Here is a 26,658-nt window from a genome sequence, read left to right as displayed (position 1 = left end):
CATAAAATGTTAGCAGAAGATGATGTCATTATGAGAATTTTGTATCTCTTCTCTATGTCTAACTGTATTTTCTAATTTTTCTATAATTAATATATAATACTTCAGCAGTAAATAAGTTTAAAATTTTTAAAAAGATATTGAACCTGTCACAGGGCCATGATGAGCACTGATATAAAAAGAGATAATGTGTATTACTATGAGTGAAAAAAAGATAGAGAAAGAGAGGGAAAAAAGGCAGAAAGGAAAAAGGAGTGAGTGGGAGGGAAGGAAATGGAGGGAGGGAGGGAGAGAGGGAGGAAGGAAGGAAGGAAGGACACCTATCTAATCTGTGACTACATAACTCAAGGATTTTTCAGCTCTAGAGAGCCAAGCTTAGTACAATGGTTAGGGTTCCATGTTTGTCAGGGGCCTTGAGCAAGCACTTTAGTGAATGTGCTGGTATTGCTTTACTCTGTTTGGTTCAGTAACTGTGTTCCCTTCATTGCATCAGATACTGGTGGGTGGGCCAGTTAATGTGCTACTTGATCTGTTCATCTCCCAAGGAATATGAATCCCAAAACCTCAGTCCCATCCCTCCCTTGCAAGGTACATCAAACCTGCATCTTTTGCTCAGATTTGGGAAACATCATCAGCGCAATAGAGGCTTTAAGACCTGCTCTACAAAGCAATGCTACTCAAAGTGTTATCCATGGACTGGTACCTCCCCACACCCTTTGCTGTAAATCAGCAAGGAAAGTACAAAAACAAGCAAACAAACAAAAAACAAAACAAACAAAACCAAGAGAAAGAGTTCAGAAACTTTTATAGCAATTTAAAAGAGTAATTTTATATCTCTTCACTCTAAAACTTGAGCTTATATTTTATATGTCTTTGAGTAATTTTATTTCATTTCCCCAGGATTAAAAAGAAAAAGAGAGAGAGAGAGAAAGGAACTGATCCTTCACTATAGATAAGTTGAAAGGCACTGCTCTAGACCAGCTCTTTGCCCACCATAATGCACATGTGGTTCACTTGTAAATCTTACTTAAGTGCAGATTCTGGTTCAGAAGGTCTGGGCTCTGACCTGAGATTGTGTATTTCTAACAACCTCCCAAGTAGTGCCAGTACTGCTGTCTCCAGAACATACTTCAACTAGCAGAGACCTAGAATAATACTAAAGAGGATTTTTTTTTTTTTTTTTTAGTCCACTAAGTTCTACTGGGAGTAGTTCCGGCTGATGCTCTCGCTTAGATACTACCCAATTATTAAAGACAAACATAGTTATTTTGCAGAAGGATTTTCTAATATACATTAGGCCACGATATAGTCATTGAATTATATTTTCCTTTAAAAGTAGGATGTTTTTAAAAATTGATATATTACTGATGAATCACTGCCTCTACCTCTGAAACTAATAATACATTATATATTAATTAGTTGAATTTTTAAAAAAAGGTCTCATCATGAGGAAAAAAAAATCTGTATCTAGTGTGGTGACAAATGTTAACTAGACTTATTGTGGTGATCATTTCACAATATAACAAATATCGAATCATGATGCTATACACCTGGAACTAATAAAATGTTGTATGTCAGCAATACCTCAGTAAGAAATAATAATAATAATAAAACAAAACTAAACCAAAAAAATTGATATATTACTAATTGTGAGTTTATAAACCTCAAGAACAAGTATCATCCAGCACAAATGGATCTAACTTGACAAAATAAGACACGGATAGAACTCTGTAAGTTGCCTGACTCTAGGTCACTCTCTGGAAAGGAGAGAAGGGATTCCTTACCATGAGCCGCAGGTAGGAGGAAGGGAAGCTCACCTTGGTGGGCGCGGCATCGCGAGTGAAGATGGGCCAGGTCTTCCAGGTCATGTTGTGGCGGAACTCCTGGTGCACATGCTCCCCCAGCCCATACACAGCGGTGCTGGGCAGTCGGAAGGACAGCTGCAGGTACTGCTGGGCGAACTGCAGGGGCCCGATGCTCGTGTCCAATCTGGGCCATGGGGCAAGAGTGGGAGTCACCAAACAGCTCTCTCTGACAGGACCTCGCCTACTGCTCTCCTTGTTCACTTTGAAAACAGTTGTTTCAGGTGTTCTCATCCACATTCGTACTACCTTGGAAAGCCTTTCTAGGTGTCTCTGATGCTTTCATTCTAGAGGAGATATGATACCAGAAACTCAAGTTGGATGGCTGGGGGAAGAGAGCAGATGGGACCTTACATTTGCTGGGCATCTACTTCATCCCATGACCTGCTCTGGATGCTTCATGAATATAGCTTCGTTTATAGAGCAACACTGGATATTCTCATTCCCTTTCTATTGATGTGGGAATTGAGGCTGGTGTGAGACGCTTTGCCTCACATCCCAAAGCTGACTGGTGACTTGCTGGTGCCAGAACTTGAATACAGATTTTATTCACATTAATCCCTATACTTCTCCTATACAATTTATGGTTTAAGCCCAGGCTGTTGTTAGGTTCTTCGTGGCAAGTTTCTCAGGGAATAAAAACTTGGAATGATAAACAATGAAGCTGAGTTCCAAAGTGAATGGTAATCCAAAATAATAAAATTTCCTGTTTCATAATAGATATTAACTGCAAGTGCGTTTATCTAACTTAACATACTAGCATATTATTTAGTATGCTGTGCTCCGCAATCATGACAGGTTAACAAGTGTTAATGATTTACAGTAAAAACGTTACATTTTTCTGAGGTCCAAACATTTTCCCAGGTTGTACTTATCTCACCATCCACCCTCACAAAGTCAGATTGAATGATATTGAGACGGTATATTCAAAGATACACAAAGAGTGTTGAAAAGCTCACAAGACTCTTTTGTTGCTTGTCCTCATTATTTTGATGCTGAAGGGCTTATCAATGACCTCTACATAATAGTTCAAATTGTAGGTATTGGTAGTCCTATCAGACAGGTTAATAATTTCAGGGGGGACTTCATAGCGTCTGTTGTTGGTATCATTGATCTGTCAGAAGAAAAAGAGAAAGACCAACTCCAGATGAAACCATGTCCTTGTAGAGCTAGAAAGGATCCTCACTCTCAGCCCCCAATGGAAATAGCTTCTAATTCTTAATCCTGTGTTTCTTGAGTTGTGAGACAAAAATCACCCAATCACGTGTCCTGCACAAAATATGAAACAGCCCACACATCCCATTGGGAGATTCCTGCTGAGGGGAACAAAGGCAACTTCTGCCTCTACACCTCTATGCAGTGCCTGAAGGAGAAGGATCTGAACCCAGTGTAGGGACACTGCTTTCCTCAGAGATGTATTCAGTGGTAACTACCAAACCGACCTTAAAATGAAAACGATTGGATGTCTGATATTCAGCTCTGAAGTCAACCTTGTTGACATCATATCCAAACAGAGATGGGAATGGCAACTTTTTCAACCGGGCTGTAAACCCTAGAGATGGGGGGAGGAAAATGGAGAGGGGGAGGAAGCTTTTAGACTTTATTTTGCGGTTAGTTTATCTGAATCATAGAGAATGATTCCCTGGGACCTCATCAAGTTGATGCTCACCTGTCTTTGTATCATTCTGTCTACTGATGATGTGATAGCCCCAGTTCCTGGGGAAGAAGCACCTAGGGACATTAGTATCTGGCACAGGTTTCCAGCAGCACTTATGTTGCTGACTGCAGACATCCTGTAACAATGGCACCGAGTGAGCATGATATAAGAAGTGAGCATGAAGGCAAGAAAGTTCCGACTATGTATTTATAACCAATTTTATTCCAAGAAGAATTTAAGATAGGTCCCATTTACATGCAGTCATTTATTTCTTCTTCTTTTATTCTCACATTTGCCCAGCCATCCAATATGCATTTATTACGTAGCCGACAAGAAGCTAGTGACACACAGAAATAAGACACAGTTCTTGTCTTTGGCAAACTTCCATTACAGTCTAGTAGTACATGCAATTTCAGTATGACAGGAGTACTCGGACAGAGAGTGCCCAGGGGCTAAAGGAACACACAAGCCAGTCAAGGTACACAGCCTAGAAGATTGCAAGCAGGGTGGGGAAGGCTTCTAGTAGGTGAAAAGCAAGCCCACTCCTAGTGCACTGGGAGCGATTAAATAAGGGAACAGGAGACCAGTATTCCAAGCAGAGAAAGCAGCAATGCATGATAGATTCATAAAACCACAAGTTTATTGTGCCAAGAACACTGAGTAAGAGAAACACGCTGGAGGGACACAATATTTATACCACGAATAAGCTGGATGTTGGACCAACCAGTTTAGACTTTCTCATAAGGAAGGGTCATGGAAATGACTAACAGTATATATATATATACACTACAGTTATATAATATATATAGTGTAGTGTGTATATATATATATATATATATATATATATATATATATATATATATAATGTAAGAAAAGAAAAGCAAAGGAATTAAGAATAAATTAAGACAGAACTGGGACAGAGGGTAACATAAACAAATTCATGATGTCCACAAAGTAAAAATAATCCCCATGTGGTTTGTCAGAGTGGTTTGATTATGGAGTTTTTAAATTATTATTTGGGGTGCCTGGGTGGCTCAGTCAGTTAAGTGTCTGCCTTCAGCTCAGGTCCGTGATCCCAAGGTCCCAAGTCCCAGCTGGGGTCCCTGTTTAGAAAGCCTGCTTCTCTCTCTCCCTCTGCCGCTCCCCCTGCTTATGCTTTCTCTATCAAAGAAATAAATAAAAGCTTTAAAAATGATTACCTTTTGGTAAGATGTATTTTTATAGGTCCTACAACTTTAATATTCACTTACATAAAAGTTGTTTTGTTATAATGAAGAAATAAAATAGATAGCAAGTTGAATCAAACTGTTGAAACAAACATAGGCATCCACTTCTCCACCCAACTAAATTTACATGAAGTGACAGAAGTATCATTAAGAAAAAAATACAAAACCAGGGGCACCTGGGTGGCTCAGTGGGTTAAAACCTCTGCCTTCAGCTCAGGTCATGATCCCAAAGTCCTGGGATCGAGTCCTGCATCGGGCTCTCTGCTCAGTGGGGAGCCTCTTCCTCCTCTCTCTCTGCCTGCCTCTCTGCCTGCTTGTGCTCTCTGTCAAATAAATAAATAAAATCTTAAAAAATAAAACATACAAAGCAGCCAGCTATAATGCAATAAGGCAGAAATGGTATGAAATTACTGAAACACAAGAAATAGACTTTATCAACTCTAGGGAAAAATATATTCATAACCTAGAATACAAGAGGAGGAAAAGAACTGCTCCAAGCCAAGTCAATGTGGAGAAGTGGAAGAGAACCTGGGGCATAGTTTTGGATGATTAATTGGGAAGTTCCAGCATGAACATTTAGCTACCCAATCCAACATTCCTTATAGTTATTGGTAGGCTCTGGCTAATTGGTGAGCATCATGAAGTATTTGTTCAGAGACTAAGGAAGTTAGGAAAGATGCTGGGAACCAGAAAACATGGCAATGCACCAGCTAATAAGCCAGGCCCCTCACCCCCAGACAAGTACCCACATTCTCTCCAGCAGTCTTTTCTTTCCCTCCTAAAGACTCAGTGCAAGCCAAGAGCATAGGACAGGCAGTCATAGATAATTCAATACAAAGATGACAGCTAAGAACCACCAAACATGAGAGAAACCAACACTATGATAGACACCAAACTTAATAAACAGAAGAAACAAATTGTAGGAAACAATTAATTGGAAAAAAATTACAAACCTTTTAAATAGATATAATTATTATCTTTAGAGAGAGGCACGTAACTATTGCTTCCATTAGAAGAAAAAAACAACAAAGAATATTGGAAGTTAAGATATTGAACAAAAAGATTTAAAACTCCTTATTATTTTGAGTAACAAAAAGGAAAGAGAACGATGTCAAGACAAGAAGAAATTTCTTTTTAAAATCACATTTAGGATTACCTCAGAACACAAGGACAAAGATATGGGAAGAGGAGAGAAAAGGTAGGCGAAGTGACCAGTGAGGCCAGACAGTAATACTCGACTAGAAGATTCCAAAAAGGGTGAAAAGAGGACACAGGTGAGGGAAGGGGGAATCAAAGAGAGAAAGTAACGTCAGACGTGATGAACAACTCAATCTACCACCCAAGTAATTAGAAAAGACCAAAATAAACCCAGAAAAACTACATGAAGGATTAATGAGTAAAAGCAGTAATTAATGAAAGAAAAAAGAATCAAGTGTTGACAGTTATCAGTTTAAAACATGAAATAAGCATCTCCTCTGTTCCAGGTATGCATCTAAGTTCACATGATACAGTGCAGCTGGCAAGCTTAATAGGTGAGACAGCACCATTAATTAAATACACATTGTTTCCACTATTGACTTGAAATGCCGTTTTCCTGACAAGCTGAATTTCAGTGCACATATATGAGACTGTGAATATGCATTTTGGAACTTACTATTCTATAGGTATGGCATATGTGTCAATTCCTGCTATAATTCTACACAGATAATTATTATAGTGCAAGGATGTATTTTGATATTAGCTTGGCCGATCAATAAATCTAACAAGTATTCTTTGAAAAGATCAAAGAAATATTAATACCTTAAGAAATCTTCTATTGACAAAAAGAGGGACAAACAAGATTAGAAACAAAAATGGTGAATGAAAACAGATATATAGAATTTTTTTTTTTGAGAGAGAGAGAGAGGGAGAATGCAGTGCATGAATGGGACAGTGGGAGAGGGAGAGAGAAAATCTCAATTAGGCTCCATGCTGAGCATGTAGGGCTCCATCTCACGATCCTGAGATCATGACCTGAGTCAAAATCTAGAATCTGAGACTCAACCAAGTGAGCCAGTCAAGTGTACCAGGTACATAGGATTTTTAACATTTTTAACATAACTAAGGATTATAAGAAAACTTATAACAAATAAAAATATTTGCCAATGAATGTGAAACTATAATGTGAATCTTTAAATAGTAAAATATCACATAATCAACTGAAATGATCAGTTACCATGAGAAACTGTAACAGAAGATGCTTCCCTAAAAAAAAAAAAAAAAAAAAATGATACTTTGCTGAGATGATTTGGGGAATAGAATATTCTCACATTATACATATTTTTCAGAACATAGAAAAAGATGGAAAATTTCTTGATTCATTTTATTAAACTTTAATAATTCTGGCAACCAACTAGACAAGGAAAAGTCAAAATTATCAAAAATATATAAGCCAATTTCACTTAAAAACATAGATGTTTTTATAAATGTTAAATAAAAGGTTAACAATTTGAATTCATTAGTGTATTAAAAGAATTCATGCATAATAGCTAAGTAAGGTTTATCAAGTATAAAACTAAAATGGTTCAAAATTAAGAAATATTTTAACATAATTCACAACATTGACCAAAGAAAATCATAAGATCATCTCAACAGAAGCAAACTTTTTAAAATTTTTCAATTTATTTATTTTGAGAGAGAGAGAGCACATGCATGTGTGTGTATTGTTGGGGAGAGGGGAGACAGAAAGAATCTCAAGCAGAGGACACGTGGGTGGCTCAGTGAGTTAAGCCTCTGTCTTCGGCTCGGGTCATGATCTCAGGGTCGTGGGATCGGTCCGCATCGGGCTCTCTGCTCAGCGGAGAACCTGCTTCCTCCTCTATCTCTCTCTCTGCCTGCCTCTCTGCCTACTTGAGATCTCTCTGTGAAATAAATAAATAAAATCTTTAAAAAAAAAAAAAAAAGAAGCTCAAGCAGACTCTGTACTCTGCATGGCTGACATGGGGCTCCATCCCATGACCCTGAGATCATGACCTGAGCCAAAGTCAAGAGTTGAATGCTTAACCAACTGAGCCACCCAGATGCCCCAGAAGCAAACTATTTTTAAAATAAAATAATGTGGTAAATTCAAAGATCCTAAATTTAAAAAGCAAATTATAAAATAATATATAGTATAAGTTTTGTTAAAACAAAACAAAAAATATATTAATATATGTGCCTAATATATGCATATATGCAAAAACCTAGAAAAATCAAGAGAAGGATACACGACAAGCTATTGAGTTGACTCTGGGGAGGGGATTTGGAGGTAGAGAGAAAGCATTATGAATAAGGAAAGACCTTCCCACTTTACTCTGTACATAAGTATAATGTCTCAATCTTTTTCATTAAAGGAATTTATCCAGCATAAATTTTGTGATAAAAAAACACAAAAGAATATGTCACAAGGCTACTCATTTGGAAAAGTAAAGTACCGACAAGTATTTCAGATGCTAACATCTGATGCAATTGCTTTGGAAAATGATAAGATGAATATAACTTAAATCAATCATGTCTATTATAAACAAAGCAATCACATTATAACTATAAAATATTCTTAAATGTACTTATTAATTCTGCATAGATACAGCTGGTATTCCTGCCTCATCCTCTGCAGATAAGAACAACAAAAAAACGCTCAAGGGGCTCAGAGGAGAAAGAGTTTGCAGTTTCTGGATAACTGATATTCCTCATTCTGAAGCAGATACTCAGTGGCTCTGAGACCTCTGAAACTGAGGCTGGTAAAGTCCAAAAGGTTAGTTTCACTGCCATAAATTCTTCCAGTCTGTAGACCTCTACAGAAAGCAGCAAGATAAGAAATCTAACACATTCTGGTAAATATGGTATTTTTTGTGCAGTCTGCCATAACATCCCTGCTTTAATTTTAAGCCATTCCCAGTGTTGCAGACAGGTCAGACCTTTGATGTTGCTATATCTCCTTATTCTTTTCCATTTCCACTGCCACCATACAGGAACACAGACCCTCAAAAACGGCTGCCTGGACGACAGTGGTTGATTCATGACAAGTCTCCCTATCTCTATTTTTCCCCTAACACCACCTTTCCAAAGATTATTCTCTAGTTATCTTTTAAATAGACTTTTATGCTATTTTCCACACAATTATAACTAGTAGAAATTGAGAATTGGTTAGAAATTATCTAACCAAACTTCCAGTTGATATAAGGATTTTTTTCAGTAGTGCCTCTGAGAGATCTGTGAATGATGTATAGTGAATTTCTTCAAAAATCCCAAAATTTCATCTTCATAGTTAATATTTTACTGCAGCGTTATTTCTTATGTTTGGTAAAAATCAATCTCCAGAAAGTTCCATTCTCTGAAACTTACTATATTTGCATATTGTCTTTTAGATAAAATATCTCAAACAATATTAAAAAAAATAGAAGAAAAATTGATCCTTAGTGTTAGAAGACAAAGAAAAAAAATGCATATTGGGAAAAATTTAAATGGTCATTAGTTGCAGGTATCATTATTATCTAAGAAAATCCAAAAGTTCCTATAAATAAACTAGGATAATTAATAAGGAAATTTAAGATTATTTCTGGTTCCAAGATCAATATTCAAAAAACCAATTTTAAATCACTATGCCAATAACAACTTAAACAGAAAATTAAAATTCAAAAATATTTAAATAAAATCAAATAGCAAACAGTTAGAAAAAATTTGGAAAAAACTTTAGATCTCTACACCAAAACCTTCAAAATTAAAAGTCTCAATAAATAAAGAAATATAGCATGATCATAGATTAGAATATTCACTCCTGTAAATATGGCAATGGTCACAAAATTATCTGTGCATTTTATGTGAAGAGAATAAAATTTCTGGTAGACTTTTTTTTTTTTTTTTTTTTTTGAGAGAGAGAGAGAGAGATCACAAGTAGGCAGGGAGGCAGGCAGAGAGAGAGGGGGAAGCAGGCTCCCTGCTGAGCAGAGAGCCCGATGCTGGGCTCGATCCCAGGACCCTGAGATCATGACCCGGGCTGAAGGCAGAGGCTTAAGCCACTGAGCCACCCAGGCGCCCCACTGGTAGACTTTTTTTGAAAAAACTGAGTGATTCTCAAATGTATTTAGAAATCAAAAGCATCAGGGCACCTGGGTGGCTCAGTCTGTTAAGTGTCCCCCTTCAGCTCAGGTCATGATCCCAGGGCCCTGGGATCTAGCCCCCACATAAGGGCTCCCTGCTCAGCAGGGAGTCTGCTTCTCCTTCTCCCTCTGTCCCACTCCCCTGCTCATGCTCTCTCTCTCTCTCAAATAAAAGAGTAAAATCTTAAAAAAGAGAAAGAAAGGGAAAAAGAAAGAAAGAAAAGAAGGAAGAAAGAAAGAAAGAGGAAGGAAGGAAGGAATCTAAAGCATTGAGAATAGGTTAGGCAGTCTTGAAGAAAAATAAGAATGATATGGAGGACTTACACAACCACATATGATGACCTTTTATAAAGCTATACTAATTAAGGCAGTGTGGTATTGACAAAAGAGTAGACTAACAATGAAACAAAATAGATATTCCAGAAATAGGTCCTCATGGAGACATATAATTTACAGTAAAGTTGCCACTACAATGCAGAAGAGAAAAGATAGTCATTTCAATAAGAGGTGATGAATCTATTAAAGATTCAAGAAAAGAAATGTCCTGGACTTCTACCTGATACCATACACAAAAATCAATTCTAGCTTGCTGGAATTGGGTCCTGGGATCGAGCCCTGCATCAGGCTTTCTGCTCAGCGGGGAGCCTGCTTCCCCCCTCTCTCTCTGCCTGCCTCTCTGCCTACTTGTGATCTCTCTCTCTGTGTCAAATAAATAAAATTAAAAAAAAATGCATATTACACATGTATAAAGATAAACATTAAACACAAAACCCAGCTGAGAAATATACACACATAAAAAAGAGTTGAAATAGAGAGACTGCCTATGTTTTTAGAACGGGAACTTTCAAAATTATTGAGATAGCAATATTTCTTAAATTTACTCTAAAATTCAATGCAGTCCTAATTAATATCCCAATAAGATATTATGGGATATAGAATGTAGACTATGGGGGAAAGGAATAAAATCTAAATATATATCTTCTTTCTGATAAAGTCAAAAGTTTTAATTAAGCTGGGTTCAAATAGTTGATATTCTCATGGTAGTTACTCAGGGAGAAAATCCACATTTTTAAGCATACATTCATTTGGGGGATCTGTTGCCAATACACGATTTTTTTGTGTTTGGGGTTTTATTTGTTTTTTCAAGTTTTTATTTAAATTCTAGTTAGTTAACATAGAGGGTAAGATTGGTGCCGGGAATAAAATTTAGTGATCTGTATAACACCATTTTAGAATGCTCTTGTTGTAACAAATCATAGGAGTTCTACAAGTGACTGACTCAGTCATCCAAATGTGCTTGATGGCCTCTGTTCTCAAGGAATACATGGTCTAGCCCACAGACATTTCACCTTCTCATGGCTAGACTTGGAATCACACTTATAACACATTTAGTAATGCTGGAAATCCGCCCCCTACTTCAGACTTGAGACCCCATGAGCCAACACTAGCTTAGTTCCTCCTCCTCTCTTTCCATTTACCCTATCCTGCTTCCCCTGCTTCCACAGTGTTGCTGTTTATTTTAATAAGGCAAGGAAGAAATGACTCCAAACAAATCAGAGGCCCACAATCCCCTCCACCACCACCCTTGTGCTACTTCATATATTCATTTCTTTTAAATAAAACCCAGCAGACCAATAGCAGGGAGCCCACTTTTCTGACCTCTGACACCACCTGGCCTGGAGCACAGTCTATCCTCTCTGACTCAGGGATCTCTGGGCATTCTGGAACAAATGCAGTCTCTGCATAGGAATTAAAGGAAAAAGTTGAACATTTATAGTGCAATCACAATACCAGGAAGGGTGCAGGGAAAGTTATAGACTTTCAGCCAATTCTCCAGTCAATGATTACTAGTGGCCGGTATCTACATGTGCATACAAGTGCTGAACACATTTGCCTTTTGTTCAGTTGGTTTTTATTGAGATATCATTCACATGCCATAAAATTTTCGCCTTCTTAAAGTGTATAGTTGAATGGTTTTCAGTATTTCACAAAGTTGTGCAACCAAGCACCATTATCTAATTCCAGGACATAGTCATCACCCCAAAAAGAAAGCATGTACCCATGAGTGGTCACTCCTTACCCCCTTCTTCTCCCAGTCTCTGGCAAACACTAATCTGCTTTCTGTCCCTGTGGATTTGCCTATTCTGAGTATTTCATATAATGAAATTGTAAAGTATGTGGTCTTTGGTGTCTGGCTTCTCTCATTTGGCATAACTATTCTCAAGGCTCACCCATGGTGCAACGTGTAATAAGTACTTCATTCCCTTTTATGGGTGAATCATACCCACGGTATGGATGTATAACCCTTTACAAAAATCCGTTCCAAAGTTGATGTACAGTGTGTTGTTTCCACTTCTTGACTATTGCACAGAATTCAGTGAAAATTCCCACACGGGTTTTTGCGTGAACAGATGTTTGGAATTCTCTTGATGATAGATCTGGAAATAGAATTGCTGAGTAATGTGGTTAACTCTATCTTTAAGTTTTTGAGGAACTGCCAGACTTGTTCCCAAAGGGACTGCCCAATTTTACATCCCCACTAGCAGTACGTGAGAGTTCCAATTGCTCCACATCTTCAACAAGGGTCATTGTCTGTCTTCTTCATGATAGACATTTTAGTGGGTGTGAAGAGTGTTTGATTTTGACTTGCATTTCCCCAAAACTGATACTGAACATCTTTTCATGACATGTTGACCATTTATAGATCTTCTACGAAGAAATGTCTGTTCAAATCCTTAGCTCACGTAAAAAAACTAGATTATTTTTCTATTTTGTTTTGAATTGGAAGATTTTTTTTTATATATTCTGGATACAAGAATCAGATATGTTCCTTGCAAATATGTTTTCCCATCCAGTAGGCTGTCTTTTCACTTCCTTGACAGTGTCCTTTAAAGCACAATTTTTTTTTTAAAGTAAAATTTGCCTATCTTTTCTTTGGTTATTATGGTTTGGGTGTTATATCTAAGACACTGTTGCCTAGCCCAAGGAAAAAATATCTATAACTATGTTTTCTTCTTAGAATTTCATAGATTTGGCTCTTACATTTCAAGTTTTGATCCATTTTGAGCTAACTATCATGCGTGATATCAGGTAGGGATCCAGCATTATTTTTTTACATGTGTATATCCTGTTGTCCCATACATTTACTTTTTTGTTATTTTCCCCACTCATTTTCAGCCATCTGTGAGGTAAACTGGGAAGATATTATTGTTCCAATTTGAACAAAGACCTTCCCTCAACATTGCTATGTTTACTTTAGCTTTTGTCACCTTTGTAAGCCCCATCCCCACCCCTGCCACCCTGCAATATAACATCAGAAGTAGGATCTAGTTTAACAGGCTCCATGAGCCAGTCAACACCCGGAATTCCATTTGAAGCTTGAGTCAACAGTTACTCCAGGCATAATAGGTACCCTTTAATACCTCTGTTTCTGTTCAAAAAAGACCTCAAAACAGCTCTCCCACATTTATGGCTCTATACTTGTTTGTATATATACTTAAATAAAAATTTATTTTAAAATTGTGTTAAAGATCTAAATGTAAGACTCTTGAAACTGTGAAACTCCTTAGGACACCTGTTTGGCTCAGACAGTTAAGTGTCTGCCTTCAGCTCATATCAGGATCCTGGGGTCCTTGGATTGATTCCCACATAGGTCTCCTTGCTCTGTAGGGAGTTACTTCTCCCTCTGTCTGCTGCTCCCCCTGCTTGTGCTTTCTCTTTCTCTCTCTCTGTCAAATAAATAAATAAAATCTATACAACAAAGTGGCCGGTATCTACATCAACAGAATGAAAAGGTAACCTAAAGGATGGGAGAAAATATTTGCAAACCATCTATCTGAAAATGGGCAAAATTCTAAAATACATAAGGAATGCATACAACACAATAGCAAAAACAAATAAAAAGGATCTGATTAAAAAATGGGCAAAAGACTTCCATAAGCATTTCTCTAGAGACACACAAATGGCTAACAGGAAAGATGCTCAATGTCACTAATCATCAGGGAAACTTAAATCAAAACCACAACTAGATATCATCTCATATCTCAGGATGGCTAATATATTTTTTTTTAAAAGTAAGTTTTGGTGAGAATGCGGAACAATTGGAACCTTTGTATGCCAGTGGTGGGAATGATGCAAATTGGTGCAGCCACTATGGAAAACAGTATAGAGGTTCCTCAAAAAAATTAAAAATAGAACCATCATATGATCCAACAATCTCGCTGCTGGATATTTATTCAAAGAATTCAAAGAATTGAAATCAAAACCTCAAAGAGATACTAGCACTCTCATGTTGATTGCTGTGCTATTCACAAACAACGAAGATGTGAAAACGACCCAGACATCCATCAACCAATGGATGGATAAAGATAATGTGGTATGTGTACATGTAACAGATTATTATTCAGCTGTAAAATAAGGAAGGAAACCTGGTCATTTCCAACAACATGGGTGAACCTGGAGGACATTATGCTAAGTGAAATAAGCTAGTTACAGAAGGACAGATGCTGCATGATTTCATTTATATTAGGTATTTAAAATAGTCAAATTCACAGATGCAAATACTAGAATGATAGTTGCCAGGGCAAGGGGTAGGGGAAGATGGGGTGTTGCTAACCAACATGTATGAAGTTTTAGTTATGCAAGATGAATAAGTTCTACAGATCTGATGTACAACGTCGTGCCTCTGAGTAATTGTGCCCGATGTACACTTGAGAATCTATTAAGAGGGTAGACTTCATGTTAAGTGTTCTTACCAAAATAAAAAAACAATTGAGAAAGAAACCTCCTTTTTAACTCATGGAAGCATATCTTCAAAAAACATCTTGAAAGAAGCCCAATATATAGAACAGGCGAGAGTTGACTATTCTGCATAATTAGACTGTGCTTTCATGTAAATGGAGGCATGAAGATCTAGTTTTATGTTAACTAAAAGAAACTATTTATTCACGTACATTAGATAGTAATGTCATGGGACTTGTTACCCAAATAAAATTTAATAGGGTAAAAATAGTAATGGTCTAAAAATAGCTTTTATCAATGTTTTCCAAATCCTCTTTCAAAGACATAATTGTTCCTAGAAAGCACCCTAATGTTTACTGTGGATAATAGCGAAGAGAGATTGAGTAGGTAGGGTTCTGCTATCAGCACAATTTCTTTTCAATATACAATCTACATGTAAATGTGAGCTTTAGCAAGCAAAATAAACCACAAATACTGTTTTAATTAGGGATAGATTTTTATATTACACACTATTATTTTATTATTTAGTGTATCATGTGCATGGAGGAGAAAGCATTCTCTTGATGCTCCTGTGTGAGAGAGAACAGTTTCAAAGGTATTGATGAAGAAATCATAGCTATTTCAATCAGAATATGGGCTGGAGGCTGATTATAATTGATATATTTAAGCCAAGTTAATCAACTTGCTGCAACCTGATTTCCTTTTCCATAATGTAGTGGGATTGGGCACTGTTACCTCAACTGTTCTTTCTACTTGCAGGCTCTACTACTTTATGACTGGATTGAGGGACAGACATCTGACAAGCCTAATTTTGCATCTTGTTAAAATTTCATCAAATGGGACTTGGGAGATCCTGAATGTCATTGGCATTCAAGGTTTTGTTGTAGAAAAAGAAAACTTGTCTTTTGAAGATTGAGTGATAATTGGTTGTGGATGTGGATTTTGAGTGATACAACATGGTGCCATGCTGAAGAGTGAAGGAATATAAGCCTTCCAACCCCAAAGCCACAAGCATCCTCCTTACCTTCACTTTTCTCCAACACAAAAAACATCAAGAAGATATCTAAGGCCAGCACAATTAGGAAGAAGATGATCAGAAGGACTTCCAATACAGTGAGTTTCCTTGCCATCTAGATGGACACAGATAATGGGATTTAAGCAAACCACAAAGTTCCATCAATCCAAAAGGAGAGGTATCATGATTAGAATGTGAACTCATTTGCAAGATGACTTAATTACAAGTATTCCTCCTTACATAATCCAGAAAATATTTGTTTCCACTCGTCACAGTATTTACAATTAACTCCAGTCTGTGCATCCATCACCTCTAGAACACATGCCTTTCTCTCTGCAGAGGAATTGAGTATTGTCTAAGGAAAGAATATGTCAGACATAAAGAACAGAATACAGGAGAGAGATGAGGGGTTGAGGTGCTTCACAAAGCCCTTTTAGACAACACTTTGATCCTCACACCCACCCTGGGCAGTAGAGTGGAGGGTACACTCAGGGAAGGAAAAAGTAACAAAACCAGAATCCTGGTCTTCTTATTCCAATTCCCATGCCATTATGGTAAGATGTTTAATTATTTAGAAGTGATTAATTCTGTTAAGACTCTGTTAAGACTGAACCTAATCCTGATCTCCAACACAATGCTTGCTTGTATGGTCATAGCACACAAACCCATATAAATTTGGTGGCTCACCTTAGCCTTGCCAATCATGCATACATAGACCCAGGTTTTAAAATATTTGGTGTATTGGAGTGTATAGTGAACTGGGAACCAAAGAATGTTTTGATTCTTGCCCTGACTTGCATACCAACAGGTAGGCATTTTAACTATCTGGGTGTGCATTTCTTCATCTCCAGACGTAACATTCTGGAGGTACTCCCAAGTTTCTGCTCTAATTATAGCAAATCTCACATTATACATATGTCTCACAACCCCATGACGGCCCTTACCATGTCATTCCTTGACTGACTCTCCACCATCTTGAGCACTCCTCCCACCACAGCTGTACATTGGCTACGCCCTGGAACACATCACTCTCCAGCATTGTTCCATTTCTGAACTCACTCTTAGCCTCTGCTTCCTATTTACTGGGCAGAAGCCCATCCCCTTTTATCCTGTTATTGCACTGTTTATTCTTTGATCACATTGAGGCTTCTTTTCTGTTCCACTCCCTCTTAATCTCTTAGTCCCTCCTAGCCTCCTGGCTATTACCCTTCCCTGACATAGTCCTCAATAGCTGTTATTTCTCTCATCTTCCTGCTTCCTCATCTGCTAACTGAATCTATACAATGAAACCGTTGATCCAAACTTCTGCCTTCCAGGTTTATGCAATCAGCCCAACGGGGGTGCCACTAGGTTCATATTCTGACAAATATATTGGGCCTTCAAGCCTACAGACAGTCTTGCCATCTTCTCTCATTTTTCACAGGAGAAATTTCAAACATTGATCCTTGTTTTCAAGCCCCAACCTTTGTTACCTACACTGTTACTCTCAACCAGTATCATCTCCGACGTTACAAACAAAACAACTATTTTGAAGAAACTATTTCATCTCCCTGCTTCTCAACCCAAGCTTTTCTATAAAAATTATCTGTATTTAAGTAAACTTATTTTTCCCCTCTTCTCAATTGAAGAGTTTTCTCTCCTCTTGCTAAGGATAACCCTTGTATCTATTCTACAGGTCTCATACACTTGGAATTTCTCAAAAATCTTGTTCCACCAATTATCCTTCCTCTTCCTTGCATTATCAACCTCTCCCTCTGAATATACTCTTTCCCCTCAAAAGTATACCCCAAGTCACCCTGAATTCTGGCGATTACTCTGTGTCTTTCTCTAGGTACCATTATAACTTTCTTTTTCCTCTTATAGCTAACTTTCCAAAAAGATAATGGGCACTGTCTGCCTTACCTTCCTTGTATATTACTGGCATGGCTTCTGTTTCTTGCATTCCACTGAAATTCCCCTAAAGGTCACCAGTGATTTAGTTGCTGAATACAATGGGCACTCTCTTAATCACCTAGCACTATCAACCACTCCTTCTTCTTAAATTTCTCCATGTTTGGATTCCTTGTCATTTAATCTTGGTTTTCACCTACTTTTCTGGCTCCTCTTCAATTTTCTTTTAGTCCCCTGTTTCATTAAGATATTGATATTCCCTATATTTTCAACATAGGTCCACTATCCTCTCTCATTTAGCAAGCTCCACCACTCATATGATTTCATATAACACCCGAGGGCAGTGCAATCTGTATTTCTAGCCCAGAAATTCAGATTTATATGTGCAACTGCCTATTAGATATCTCACCTGGATGTCCAACACACTTAACCAAATTCAACACATTTGAACATGTGTTCTCTGCTCCCCACACCCCAGTCCTAACTTCCACCAATTCTGTCCAATTGGCCTCTCCTCAATAATTAATATCTTGAGGAACAGAATCACAATTTCATTAAAAAAATATGTATAACTTTTTTGACTTCTCTCTTTTTTGCAATTCTCACAGCCAGTCACTAGTTCAGTCAGACTTCTTCCTCAATATCTTTCAGATCTGTTTCTTCCTCTCCATTCCTACTGGAAATGCTTTAGTCAGGCCATTATTTTTGGCCTGGACTGTGACCACAGCTTCCTCACTGGCTTCTTGCTTCTTGCTTCTAATCGGAGGATGGATTAATCTTTTTACTGCAAAAAACAGGGTTATTTCGTCTTCCTATATTCAGGTCCTCAGTGGTTCTCCAAATAAAATACAAACTCTTTAGCTTTGTAATCAAAGGTCTTTGTGACATCTCCTATGCCTGCATGGCCTGCCTCTTCTCTCCCCTATGTTCCAACCATACCAAACCAACAATTGTGTAGTAATAATCTATAAATCCATGTGAAAAAAGAATTTTCTTTTTTCTTTTTCCTACTCGACATTCCTTTAACTTTGCATTTCCCTGTACTTGTGCTCTTCTCAGCCCTGGCCCATTGCCATGACCATTTCTATAAGTAGTTCCATATGTACATAGTTTCACTTTTCAATTGAGGCAAGCTTTTGGTTAATGTGTAATAGGCACCTTAATTTTGAAATGGAGGTAAGAAGCAAGGGTCTACATATAATTTGCCAAGGGAGGGCAGAGTTAGGATTGGGGTTTGGAACTGAAGTTAGAGTATATTAACTGTTTTTTTCCTGTTAACCTAAATCTATCAGGTGTCTCTCCTCTAAATTATTCAAAGTTTCACTCTAATCCATAAGATGTATATAACATATAATATTATATTCCTATGATGCCCCTACATCAAAGTTGACCAGGCAGGCATTATGATTCCAATTTTATGTCAATGTTAGGGTATTTTGCCTAACCATGGTTAGTGGTACAACTGAGGCAAACACTGAGGCTCTGCTTCTTAAACTAGTCTGAGTATTTGCACTCTCTCTACAATGTCTCCTAGGCTTCAGAGCTTACAGATCTAGAGGCTGGATCTCCAATGGTAGAATTTCAGGCAGTGGAAGAAGTCTGAGGGACCAACCTCATATGCTTGCTGTACCTGACTTCGTTACTTATGCATACAGCCTATGACTCACTACCACAGCAAGCAGATCATCCGTCACTCAGCTTCCCTTCTACAAGCATTGTGTCTCTCCACGAGGAGACTTTCCTTCCTAGCCTCTACAAACCCAAAGCAACTATTTCTTCCAAAGCTCCTGAAAACTCCCAGGGAGCAGGCTCAATACCTGGGGCTCAAGAAGTTCAGAAGACTCTGGGGACAGCCTCAGGCATTTTCCTGCCCTGGGAACTATTGCCATTCTGGCAGAGAGCAGGTAGATGGGGATTTGTAAAGGTAGTAAGTCTCTCCTACTTAGAAGCCCTCCCTCCTCAAAGCTACTCTCTGTTAGGGTACGGAGTCGACCACCCCTCAATTAGACAAAGAACACTCTCGATAATGCAAGTCACACAGCGAGGTTTATTTCCAGCTAGCTGGGGTCCAAGTATCTGCCCCGCACAGGAGGTTTCAACAAGGACCCTGAGCATTCAAAGCCAAGGGTTTATATAGCATTTTCAAGGCACTTTTTCATAGCTACATACATATCTTGCACCCCACTTTGACAGTTTAACTTTGTTTAACTTTTGCCACCCCAGCGTTACCCTGGGGTTAAGTGAGATTTAGGTTTAGAAGAAATTTAACTTTATTTACATTTCCTTCTGCCTCAGCCTCCTTCAGTTTTATGGTGGGGAGGGGGACCTTAGGCCTTGAGGAACTGAGCCATTTGTCTCTGGAAATTGGGCCATTGAAAAGATAGCCATTTTGTTGTAAATCACCAGGATATTTGCAAACCAAGGGAGACTCCAGGACATTTGCAAACCGAGGGAGACTCCTGTCTTGCAGGATTGTGATCTCTGCAAGTTAACTATTTGTTTTTCATTAACATCTGGTCCCTGTGGCGCCACCGCCTAACCGCTCTGGTGGTATATGATTAAGTTGTTTTTTAGGTTTTAGCTAGTTTCTCTTATCTCAAGTCACCTACGCAGTGTTGGCCGGTTAGGGACCGGTCGCTCAGTAAAATGGCTTCCTAGCCTTCAGGATTGCCATTCTTTTTTTTTTTTTTTTTTTTTAAAGATTTTTTTATTTATTTATTTGACAGAGAGAGATCACAAGTAGACGGAGAGGCAGGCAGAGAGAGAGAGAGAGGGAAGCAGGCTCCCTGCTGAGCAGAGAGCCCGATGCGGGCCTCGATCACAGGACCCTGAGATCATGACCTGAGCTGAAGGCAGCGGCTTAACCCACTGAGCCACCCAGGCGCCCCAGGATTGCCATTCTTATGATAACCCAATCTTACACTCTCCTTTATCAAACACAATTTTTGAACAACTAAAACCAGGTTATTATTAATGAACTTAATGATCATATACCATTTCTCTCTCTGCTCAAATAGATGCATTCACTAACTCCCCAATCCATGTCACTTTCAGCTAGCTTCCAGAAGTCTCCTATCTGTTTCCTTTTTTTTGTCTCAGTGAGAGAGGAACACCTTGCATTTGACCCTCCCCATCTGTTAAACACACACACGCTCCTCTCCTGTCCAGTCAGCCTGTACTCCATGTACTATCTCATCCCACTCCTCATAGTCTCTGGAAAAGAATGAAAATACCCAGAAGAAAAGCACTGAGTTGTCCAGATCACTTAGCAGAGCAGACAGGGACATTTAAAAGAACAGAACACTACTTATTCAAAGCACCACATACATGGAGAAAAGTACTCACCTCATAGCAGTATCGCTTTATTTGCTGTGTCTATCCCTCACTGGTTCTTGAGGAACACTGAGCAGAGGTGACAAGGCTGGTATAGACAGCTTCTGCCAGGATTGATTTATTGCATTGTAAGTTTGATGGTGATTGGAGGAGAGGAGTGCATTTTCCAGCTAACCATAAAGAGCCTTTGCTTTCCTTATGACTTAGAGAAAGCTCCATTTGTTAATAAAAGGGGAAGTTGGGCTTTTGTTCTAATAGTTATGCTTTTTCTTTGTTCCTGTTCATATCCAATTACTTTGCTTGTCACACTGCATTATACTTGCTTGTCTATCCACATAGCCTGAAGTGCTCAGGGAGCTGGCCATCTTCAGTCATACCTGCAGATCCTGTGCTTAGCACTCTGCCCAACATAAATATGTAGCTATTTGTTGAATAAGTAAATGAAAAAAATGAATAGCTCTTGCTTGGTTTACCCACATTGTTCCTTTTTTCATTTTGTCTCCCAAAGTCTTTTTTTCTTCTTTTTTTAAATTCAATTAGCCAACATATAGTACATCATTAGTTTTTGATGTAGTGTTCAATGATTCACTAATTGCATATAACACCCAGTGCTCATCACATCACATGTCCTCCTTAATGCCTATCACCCAGTTAGCCCATCCCCCCCACCCACCTCCCTTTCCTACAACCTTCAGTTTGTTTCCCAGAGTCAAGAGTCTCTCATGGTTTGTCTCCCTCTCTGATTTCTTCCCATTCAGTTTTCCCTCCCTTCCCCTATGATTCTCTGCACTATTCCTTATATTCCACATGAGTGAAACCATATGATAACTGTCTCTCTGACTGACTTATTTCTCTTAGCACGATACCCTCTAGTTTCATCCATGTCAATGTAAATGGTAGATATTCACCCTTTCTGATGGCTGAGTAAATCCATTCATCTGTTGAAGGACATATCCTCTCCTTCCACATTTTGGCTATTATAGACATTACTGCTATGAACACTAAGGTGCAGGTGCCCCTTGGGATCACTATGTTTGTATCCTTTGGATAAATACCTAGCTGTACTATTCCTGGGTTGTAAAGTAGCTCTACTTTTAACTTCTTGAGGAATCTCCATACTGTTTTCCAGAGTGGTTGTACCAGCTTGCATTCCTACCAACAGTGTAAGAGGGTTTTCCCTTCTCCACATCCACATTCTAACTGGTGTAAGGTGGTTTCTCATTGTGTCTTTATTTTAAAATATTCTTGAGAAAAACTTCTATGAGGTTAAATGGTTCATGGTTAGTTAATGAGTACTGGTAATCCTTTTGTCAAATTGGTCACATACTTGAGCTATTTGCCATGTAGTGAGCTACAGAGTTAGACAGGTAACATTGCCAGTGGTTTTCTCTTCATTTTGGCAGTGGAGGAGTTAAACAGCATCTGTGCTTCTTCCTGCTTTATTTTTATTTTTATTTTCTACTTTCTTCTTTTTTTTTAATAAAACCACCAAAGTTCTTTTGAGTAACTCAGATATTAATTTAAATAAGCATTCCCATCAAATGTTCTCAATAAAATAAGCACCATCAAAGTAGATGTTATATAATCTTAAAGTGAGAAGATACCACTACTGGAAATGTGTCATGCTCTTTGACTGTTTGGCACCTTTAAAAAACTTCTAATATATAAGGAACTTTTCCACCTTGGGGATTCTGTCCCCCTGCTCCCAAGTAAGAGGCTAGAAATTCTCTTTCACAATTTTCCTTTCAGCCAAGGTAGAGACAGGTTGTCTGGGCTCAGCCAATGAGATGTGCCTATGAATCCAGAATGGTGAAGAGACATTGTTTCAGAGGCAGCAGGGACTGGGGACCTAGTGGCATCCTACGCTCGGTATAGGTGGTATAAGCTGCCAGACAAATGCTAAGGACCACGGCAGTGGAATCTCCTACAAGGTAATCAGGCTGCAGTACCTAGCTACATAGCCTATAAACCTGACAATCTAGTCCTCCTGGAGTTTCAATGAGTCACGAAAATCTTTCAAGATCCTTTTTTGTTCTTAAGCTAGCTAAAGTGTGTTACTTTTGTACTGAAACATATCTCATATACCTTGACATTCACCCTTGCAAAATATACAGTTCAGTGGTTTTTAGTATATTTACAGAGTTTTGCAAAAGTCACCACTATCAAACTGCAGAACATTTTCATCATTCCAAAAGAAATCCATCACTCATTCAAGGTCACTCCCCATTCCCCTCTCCTCAATCCCTGCAACCACTAATCTACTTTCTATCTTTATGAATTTACCTATTCTGAACATTTCATATAAATAGAATCATACGATATACAGCTATTTGTGTCTGGCTTCTTCCACTTGGCATAATGTTTTCAAAATTCAACCATATTGTTATACATATTAAGTGCCCTCAGGTATCAATTCTTTATTCCTTTTTACAGCTGGATGATATTCATTACATCAATATATTACATTTTTATTTATATATTCATCAGTTGATGCACATTTGGGTTGTTTCTCCTTTTTTTTTTTTTTTTTTTTTTGCTTTTAGGAGCAATGCTGCTATAAACATGTGCAAGTTTTTGTGTGGATATATATTTTCAATTCTTTTTTTTTTTTTTTTAAAGATTTTATTTATTTATTTGACAGAGAGAAATCACAAGTAAGCAGAGAGGCAGGCAGAGAGAGAGGAGGAAGCAGGCTCCCTGCTGAGCAGAAAGCCCGATGTGGGGCTCGAACCCAGGACCTGGGATCATGACCTGAGCCGAAGGCAGCGGCTTAACCCACTGAGCCACCCAGGCGCCCCCTATATTTTCAATTCTTTTGGGTGAATTTTTCAATTCACCTCAGAGTGAAATTTCTGGGTCATATGGGAACGCTATCTTTAACTTTATGAAGAACTGCATTTTCCAAAATGGTGACAGACAACATTTTACATTTCTACCATCAATATATGAGGATATATGGTTATTTACCCTATATATAACAATATATGAGGGCATGCCATCTTTCAATGGCATCTAAGATCCATAGTAATATAGTAGCCGTAGTAGTCCTTGTTTGCTTCAAATCCTCAGTGTATGGAAAGCATATACACACATACACACAGAAACTTGGTTTCTACTTTTTGAACTTCGGGAATGACATAAACGCCTTATCTTTTGCTCCAGTAAAAGAGAGCCTCTGTTAGAGGGAAAATGTACTTGGATCTCATTTCAAATTAGGACAACATCTTGGCAAAAGATCAAGAAAGGAGATTTGCTACTACATAAGATCATTCTATTCTTTGTGTGGTACTTTACTCTTAGTTCCCCTCATCCCATGCTCACTTATGACATCATTCACATTTCAGTACTAACTGACAATCCCAGCTATAATCTGTTTCCAGAAGTACAGAAATTAGCTAACTTTGCCATCCCTTCTTACTAACTAGCAACTAGAAGATATTGGGTCCCATGATTGTGTTGACCAATGAAAAAGAGATATTTTAAAGAGAAGAAACAAGCATGCAACCCAGTATCTTCCAATTGTTTATTAGTAAGAAGGCATGGTGAAGTTAGCTCTTGGCAAAACTTACAAAGTAATCAAAGCAAGCAGAGAGTTGAATCATCAAGACAGAAACCAACAATATGCATGACCCTTAGCTTTCAAAGCACTATCCTCCAATGAAAGATGCAAAAATCTCAATGAAATTGCTATAATGACAAGAAGGGAAAGGTACTGACACTTGGGCCATACCTGTCAAGGCCAACACAACCTTGTCTTTGTAGGTACCTATAATAATTAATGTTATTAATAGATGAGATAATATTAGATCATTAAAAATATGCTTTAATAAGAAATGGAATGAATTTTCTTCCTCTTTAAGTGAGAGGGTTTCAGATTTTTTTTATTTCAGCATACCTACAAAGAGATAAAGGGAAATTATGTGGTCTTAGGGAGAGAGAATATCTCAAAAAGACTCCAACCTTTCCCGTAATAGTTGGCCAGGAGTTACAAATGTAGGTCCATGTTACAAGGTCTGCTTCAAGGTAGCCACAATTGTATATGGCTCCATGTGTAGACATTCTTATTTTTTTTCCCAAGTTTTTATTTAAATACCAGTTGTTAACATACAGTGTAACATTAATTTTAGGTCTATAATTAACTACTTTAATTTTTAATATGATAAATATCAATATATATAACCTCATGAACAAAAGCTCTGGAATCCTCAATTATTTTTAAGAGTATGAAGAGGTGCTGGAACCAAAGTATTTGTGGAATTGCTGATTTGGTGTACTAATTTTCAAATGTTTTACACAAATATGTTATATGAAATGTATATGATAGATATATAGTCCACATGAATAAAAAATTTAAGCATGTTATATAGACTTTTATATATTAAGCATATATGTATACATATACAGCACATATACTTAAAATTCTTTATTTATTTATTTTTTAAAATTTAAATTTAATTAACCAACATATAGTACATCATTAGTTTTTGATGTAATGTTCAATGATTCTTTAGTTGCATATATCACCCAGCACTCATCACATCATGTGCCCTTCTTAATGCCCATCCAGTTACCCCATGCCCCCACTCACCTCCCTTTCCACAGCCCTCAATTTGTTTCCCAGAGTTAAGAGTCTCTCATGGTTTGCCTCCTCTGATTTCTCCACATTCAGTTTTTCCTCCCCTCCCCTATGATTCCCTGTGTTATTCCTTATATCCTACCTATGAGTGAAATCGTATGATATAATTGTGTTTCTCTGATGGCCTTCTTTCATTTAGCATAATACCCTCCAATTCCATCCATATCAGTGTAAATGGTAGGTATTCATCCTTTCTGGTGGCTGAGTAATACTTCTTTGTATATATGAAGCACATCTTCTTTATCCATTCATCTGTTGAAGCACATCTCAGTTTGGCAATTGTGGACATTGCTGCTATGAACACTGGGGTGCAGGAGCCCCTTCTTTTCACTACATCTGTATCTTTGGGGTAAATACCCAGTAGTGCAATTGTTGGGTCATAGGGTAGCTCTATTTTTAACTTCCTGAGGAACCTCCTTACTGTTTTCCAGAGTGGCTATATCATCTTGCATTCCCATCAAGAGTGTAAGAGGGTTTCCCTTTCTCCACATCCTCACCAAAACTTGTTTTTCCCTGTCTTAACTTTAGCCATTCTAACTGGTGTGTAAGGTGGTATCTCATTGAGGTTTTCATTTGTATTTCCCCAATGACAAGTGATGTGGACCATTTTTTCATGTGTCTTCTGGCCATCTGCATGTCTTCTTTGGAGACGTGTCTGTTCATGGTTTCTACCCATTTCTTGACTGGATTGTTTTTGGGGTGTGGTGTTTGATAAGTTCTTTACAGATCTTGGATACCAGCCCTTTATCTGTTATGTTATTTGCAAATATCTTCTTCTACTCCTTAGTTGCCTTTAGTTTTGTTGACTGTTTCCCTTGCAGTGTAGAAGATTTTTATCTTGATGCAATCACAATAGTTCATTTTTGCTTTTGTTTCCCTTGCCTTTAGAGGCATGTCTTGCAAGAAGTTGCTGTGGCCAAGATAAAAGACGTTACTGCCTGTGTCCTTCTCTAAGATTTTGATGGATTCCCGTCTCACATTTGGGTCTTTCATCCATTTTGATTTCATCTTTGTGTATGGTGTAAGAGAATGGTCCAATCTCATTGCCAAAGAAAAAGTCAAACTCTCACTCTTCAGAGATAACATAATTCTTTATGTGGAAAACCTGAAAGACTCCACCCCAAAATTGCCAGAACTCATATGGCAATTCACAATGTGGTAGGATACAAAATCAATGCACAGAAA

The 26,658-nt window shown here is 38.0% G+C and overlaps 1 protein-coding gene across 1 annotated transcript in view; it reads right to left on the bottom strand.

Annotated features, from left to right (window-relative positions):
• Nucleotides 1-20,727, bottom strand: part of LOC125080533 (probable maltase-glucoamylase 2) — a 91,135-nt gene extending 70,408 nt beyond the window's left edge. The window contains exons 1-7 of the mRNA XM_047694385.1: nucleotides 20,660-20,727; nucleotides 15,624-15,729; nucleotides 11,519-11,598; nucleotides 3,529-3,652; nucleotides 3,302-3,411; nucleotides 2,819-2,973; nucleotides 1,815-1,986 (exon numbers count right to left, since the gene is read on the bottom strand). Coding sequence (XP_047550341.1) covers nucleotides 1,815-1,986; nucleotides 2,819-2,973; nucleotides 3,302-3,411; nucleotides 3,529-3,652; nucleotides 11,519-11,598; nucleotides 15,624-15,729 — 747 coding nt within the window. The 5' untranslated portion in view covers nucleotides 20,660-20,727. The remainder of the gene's footprint in view (nucleotides 1-1,814; nucleotides 1,987-2,818; nucleotides 2,974-3,301; nucleotides 3,412-3,528; nucleotides 3,653-11,518; nucleotides 11,599-15,623; nucleotides 15,730-20,659) is intronic.
• Nucleotides 20,728-26,658: the final 5,931 nt, after the last annotated feature.

The sequence above is a fragment of the Lutra lutra genome, chromosome 11 (assembly GCF_902655055.1).
Source record: "Lutra lutra chromosome 11, mLutLut1.2, whole genome shotgun sequence".
NCBI lineage: Eukaryota > Metazoa > Chordata > Mammalia > Carnivora > Mustelidae > Lutra > Lutra lutra.
This window is presented reverse-complemented; position numbering and strand designations above follow the sequence as displayed.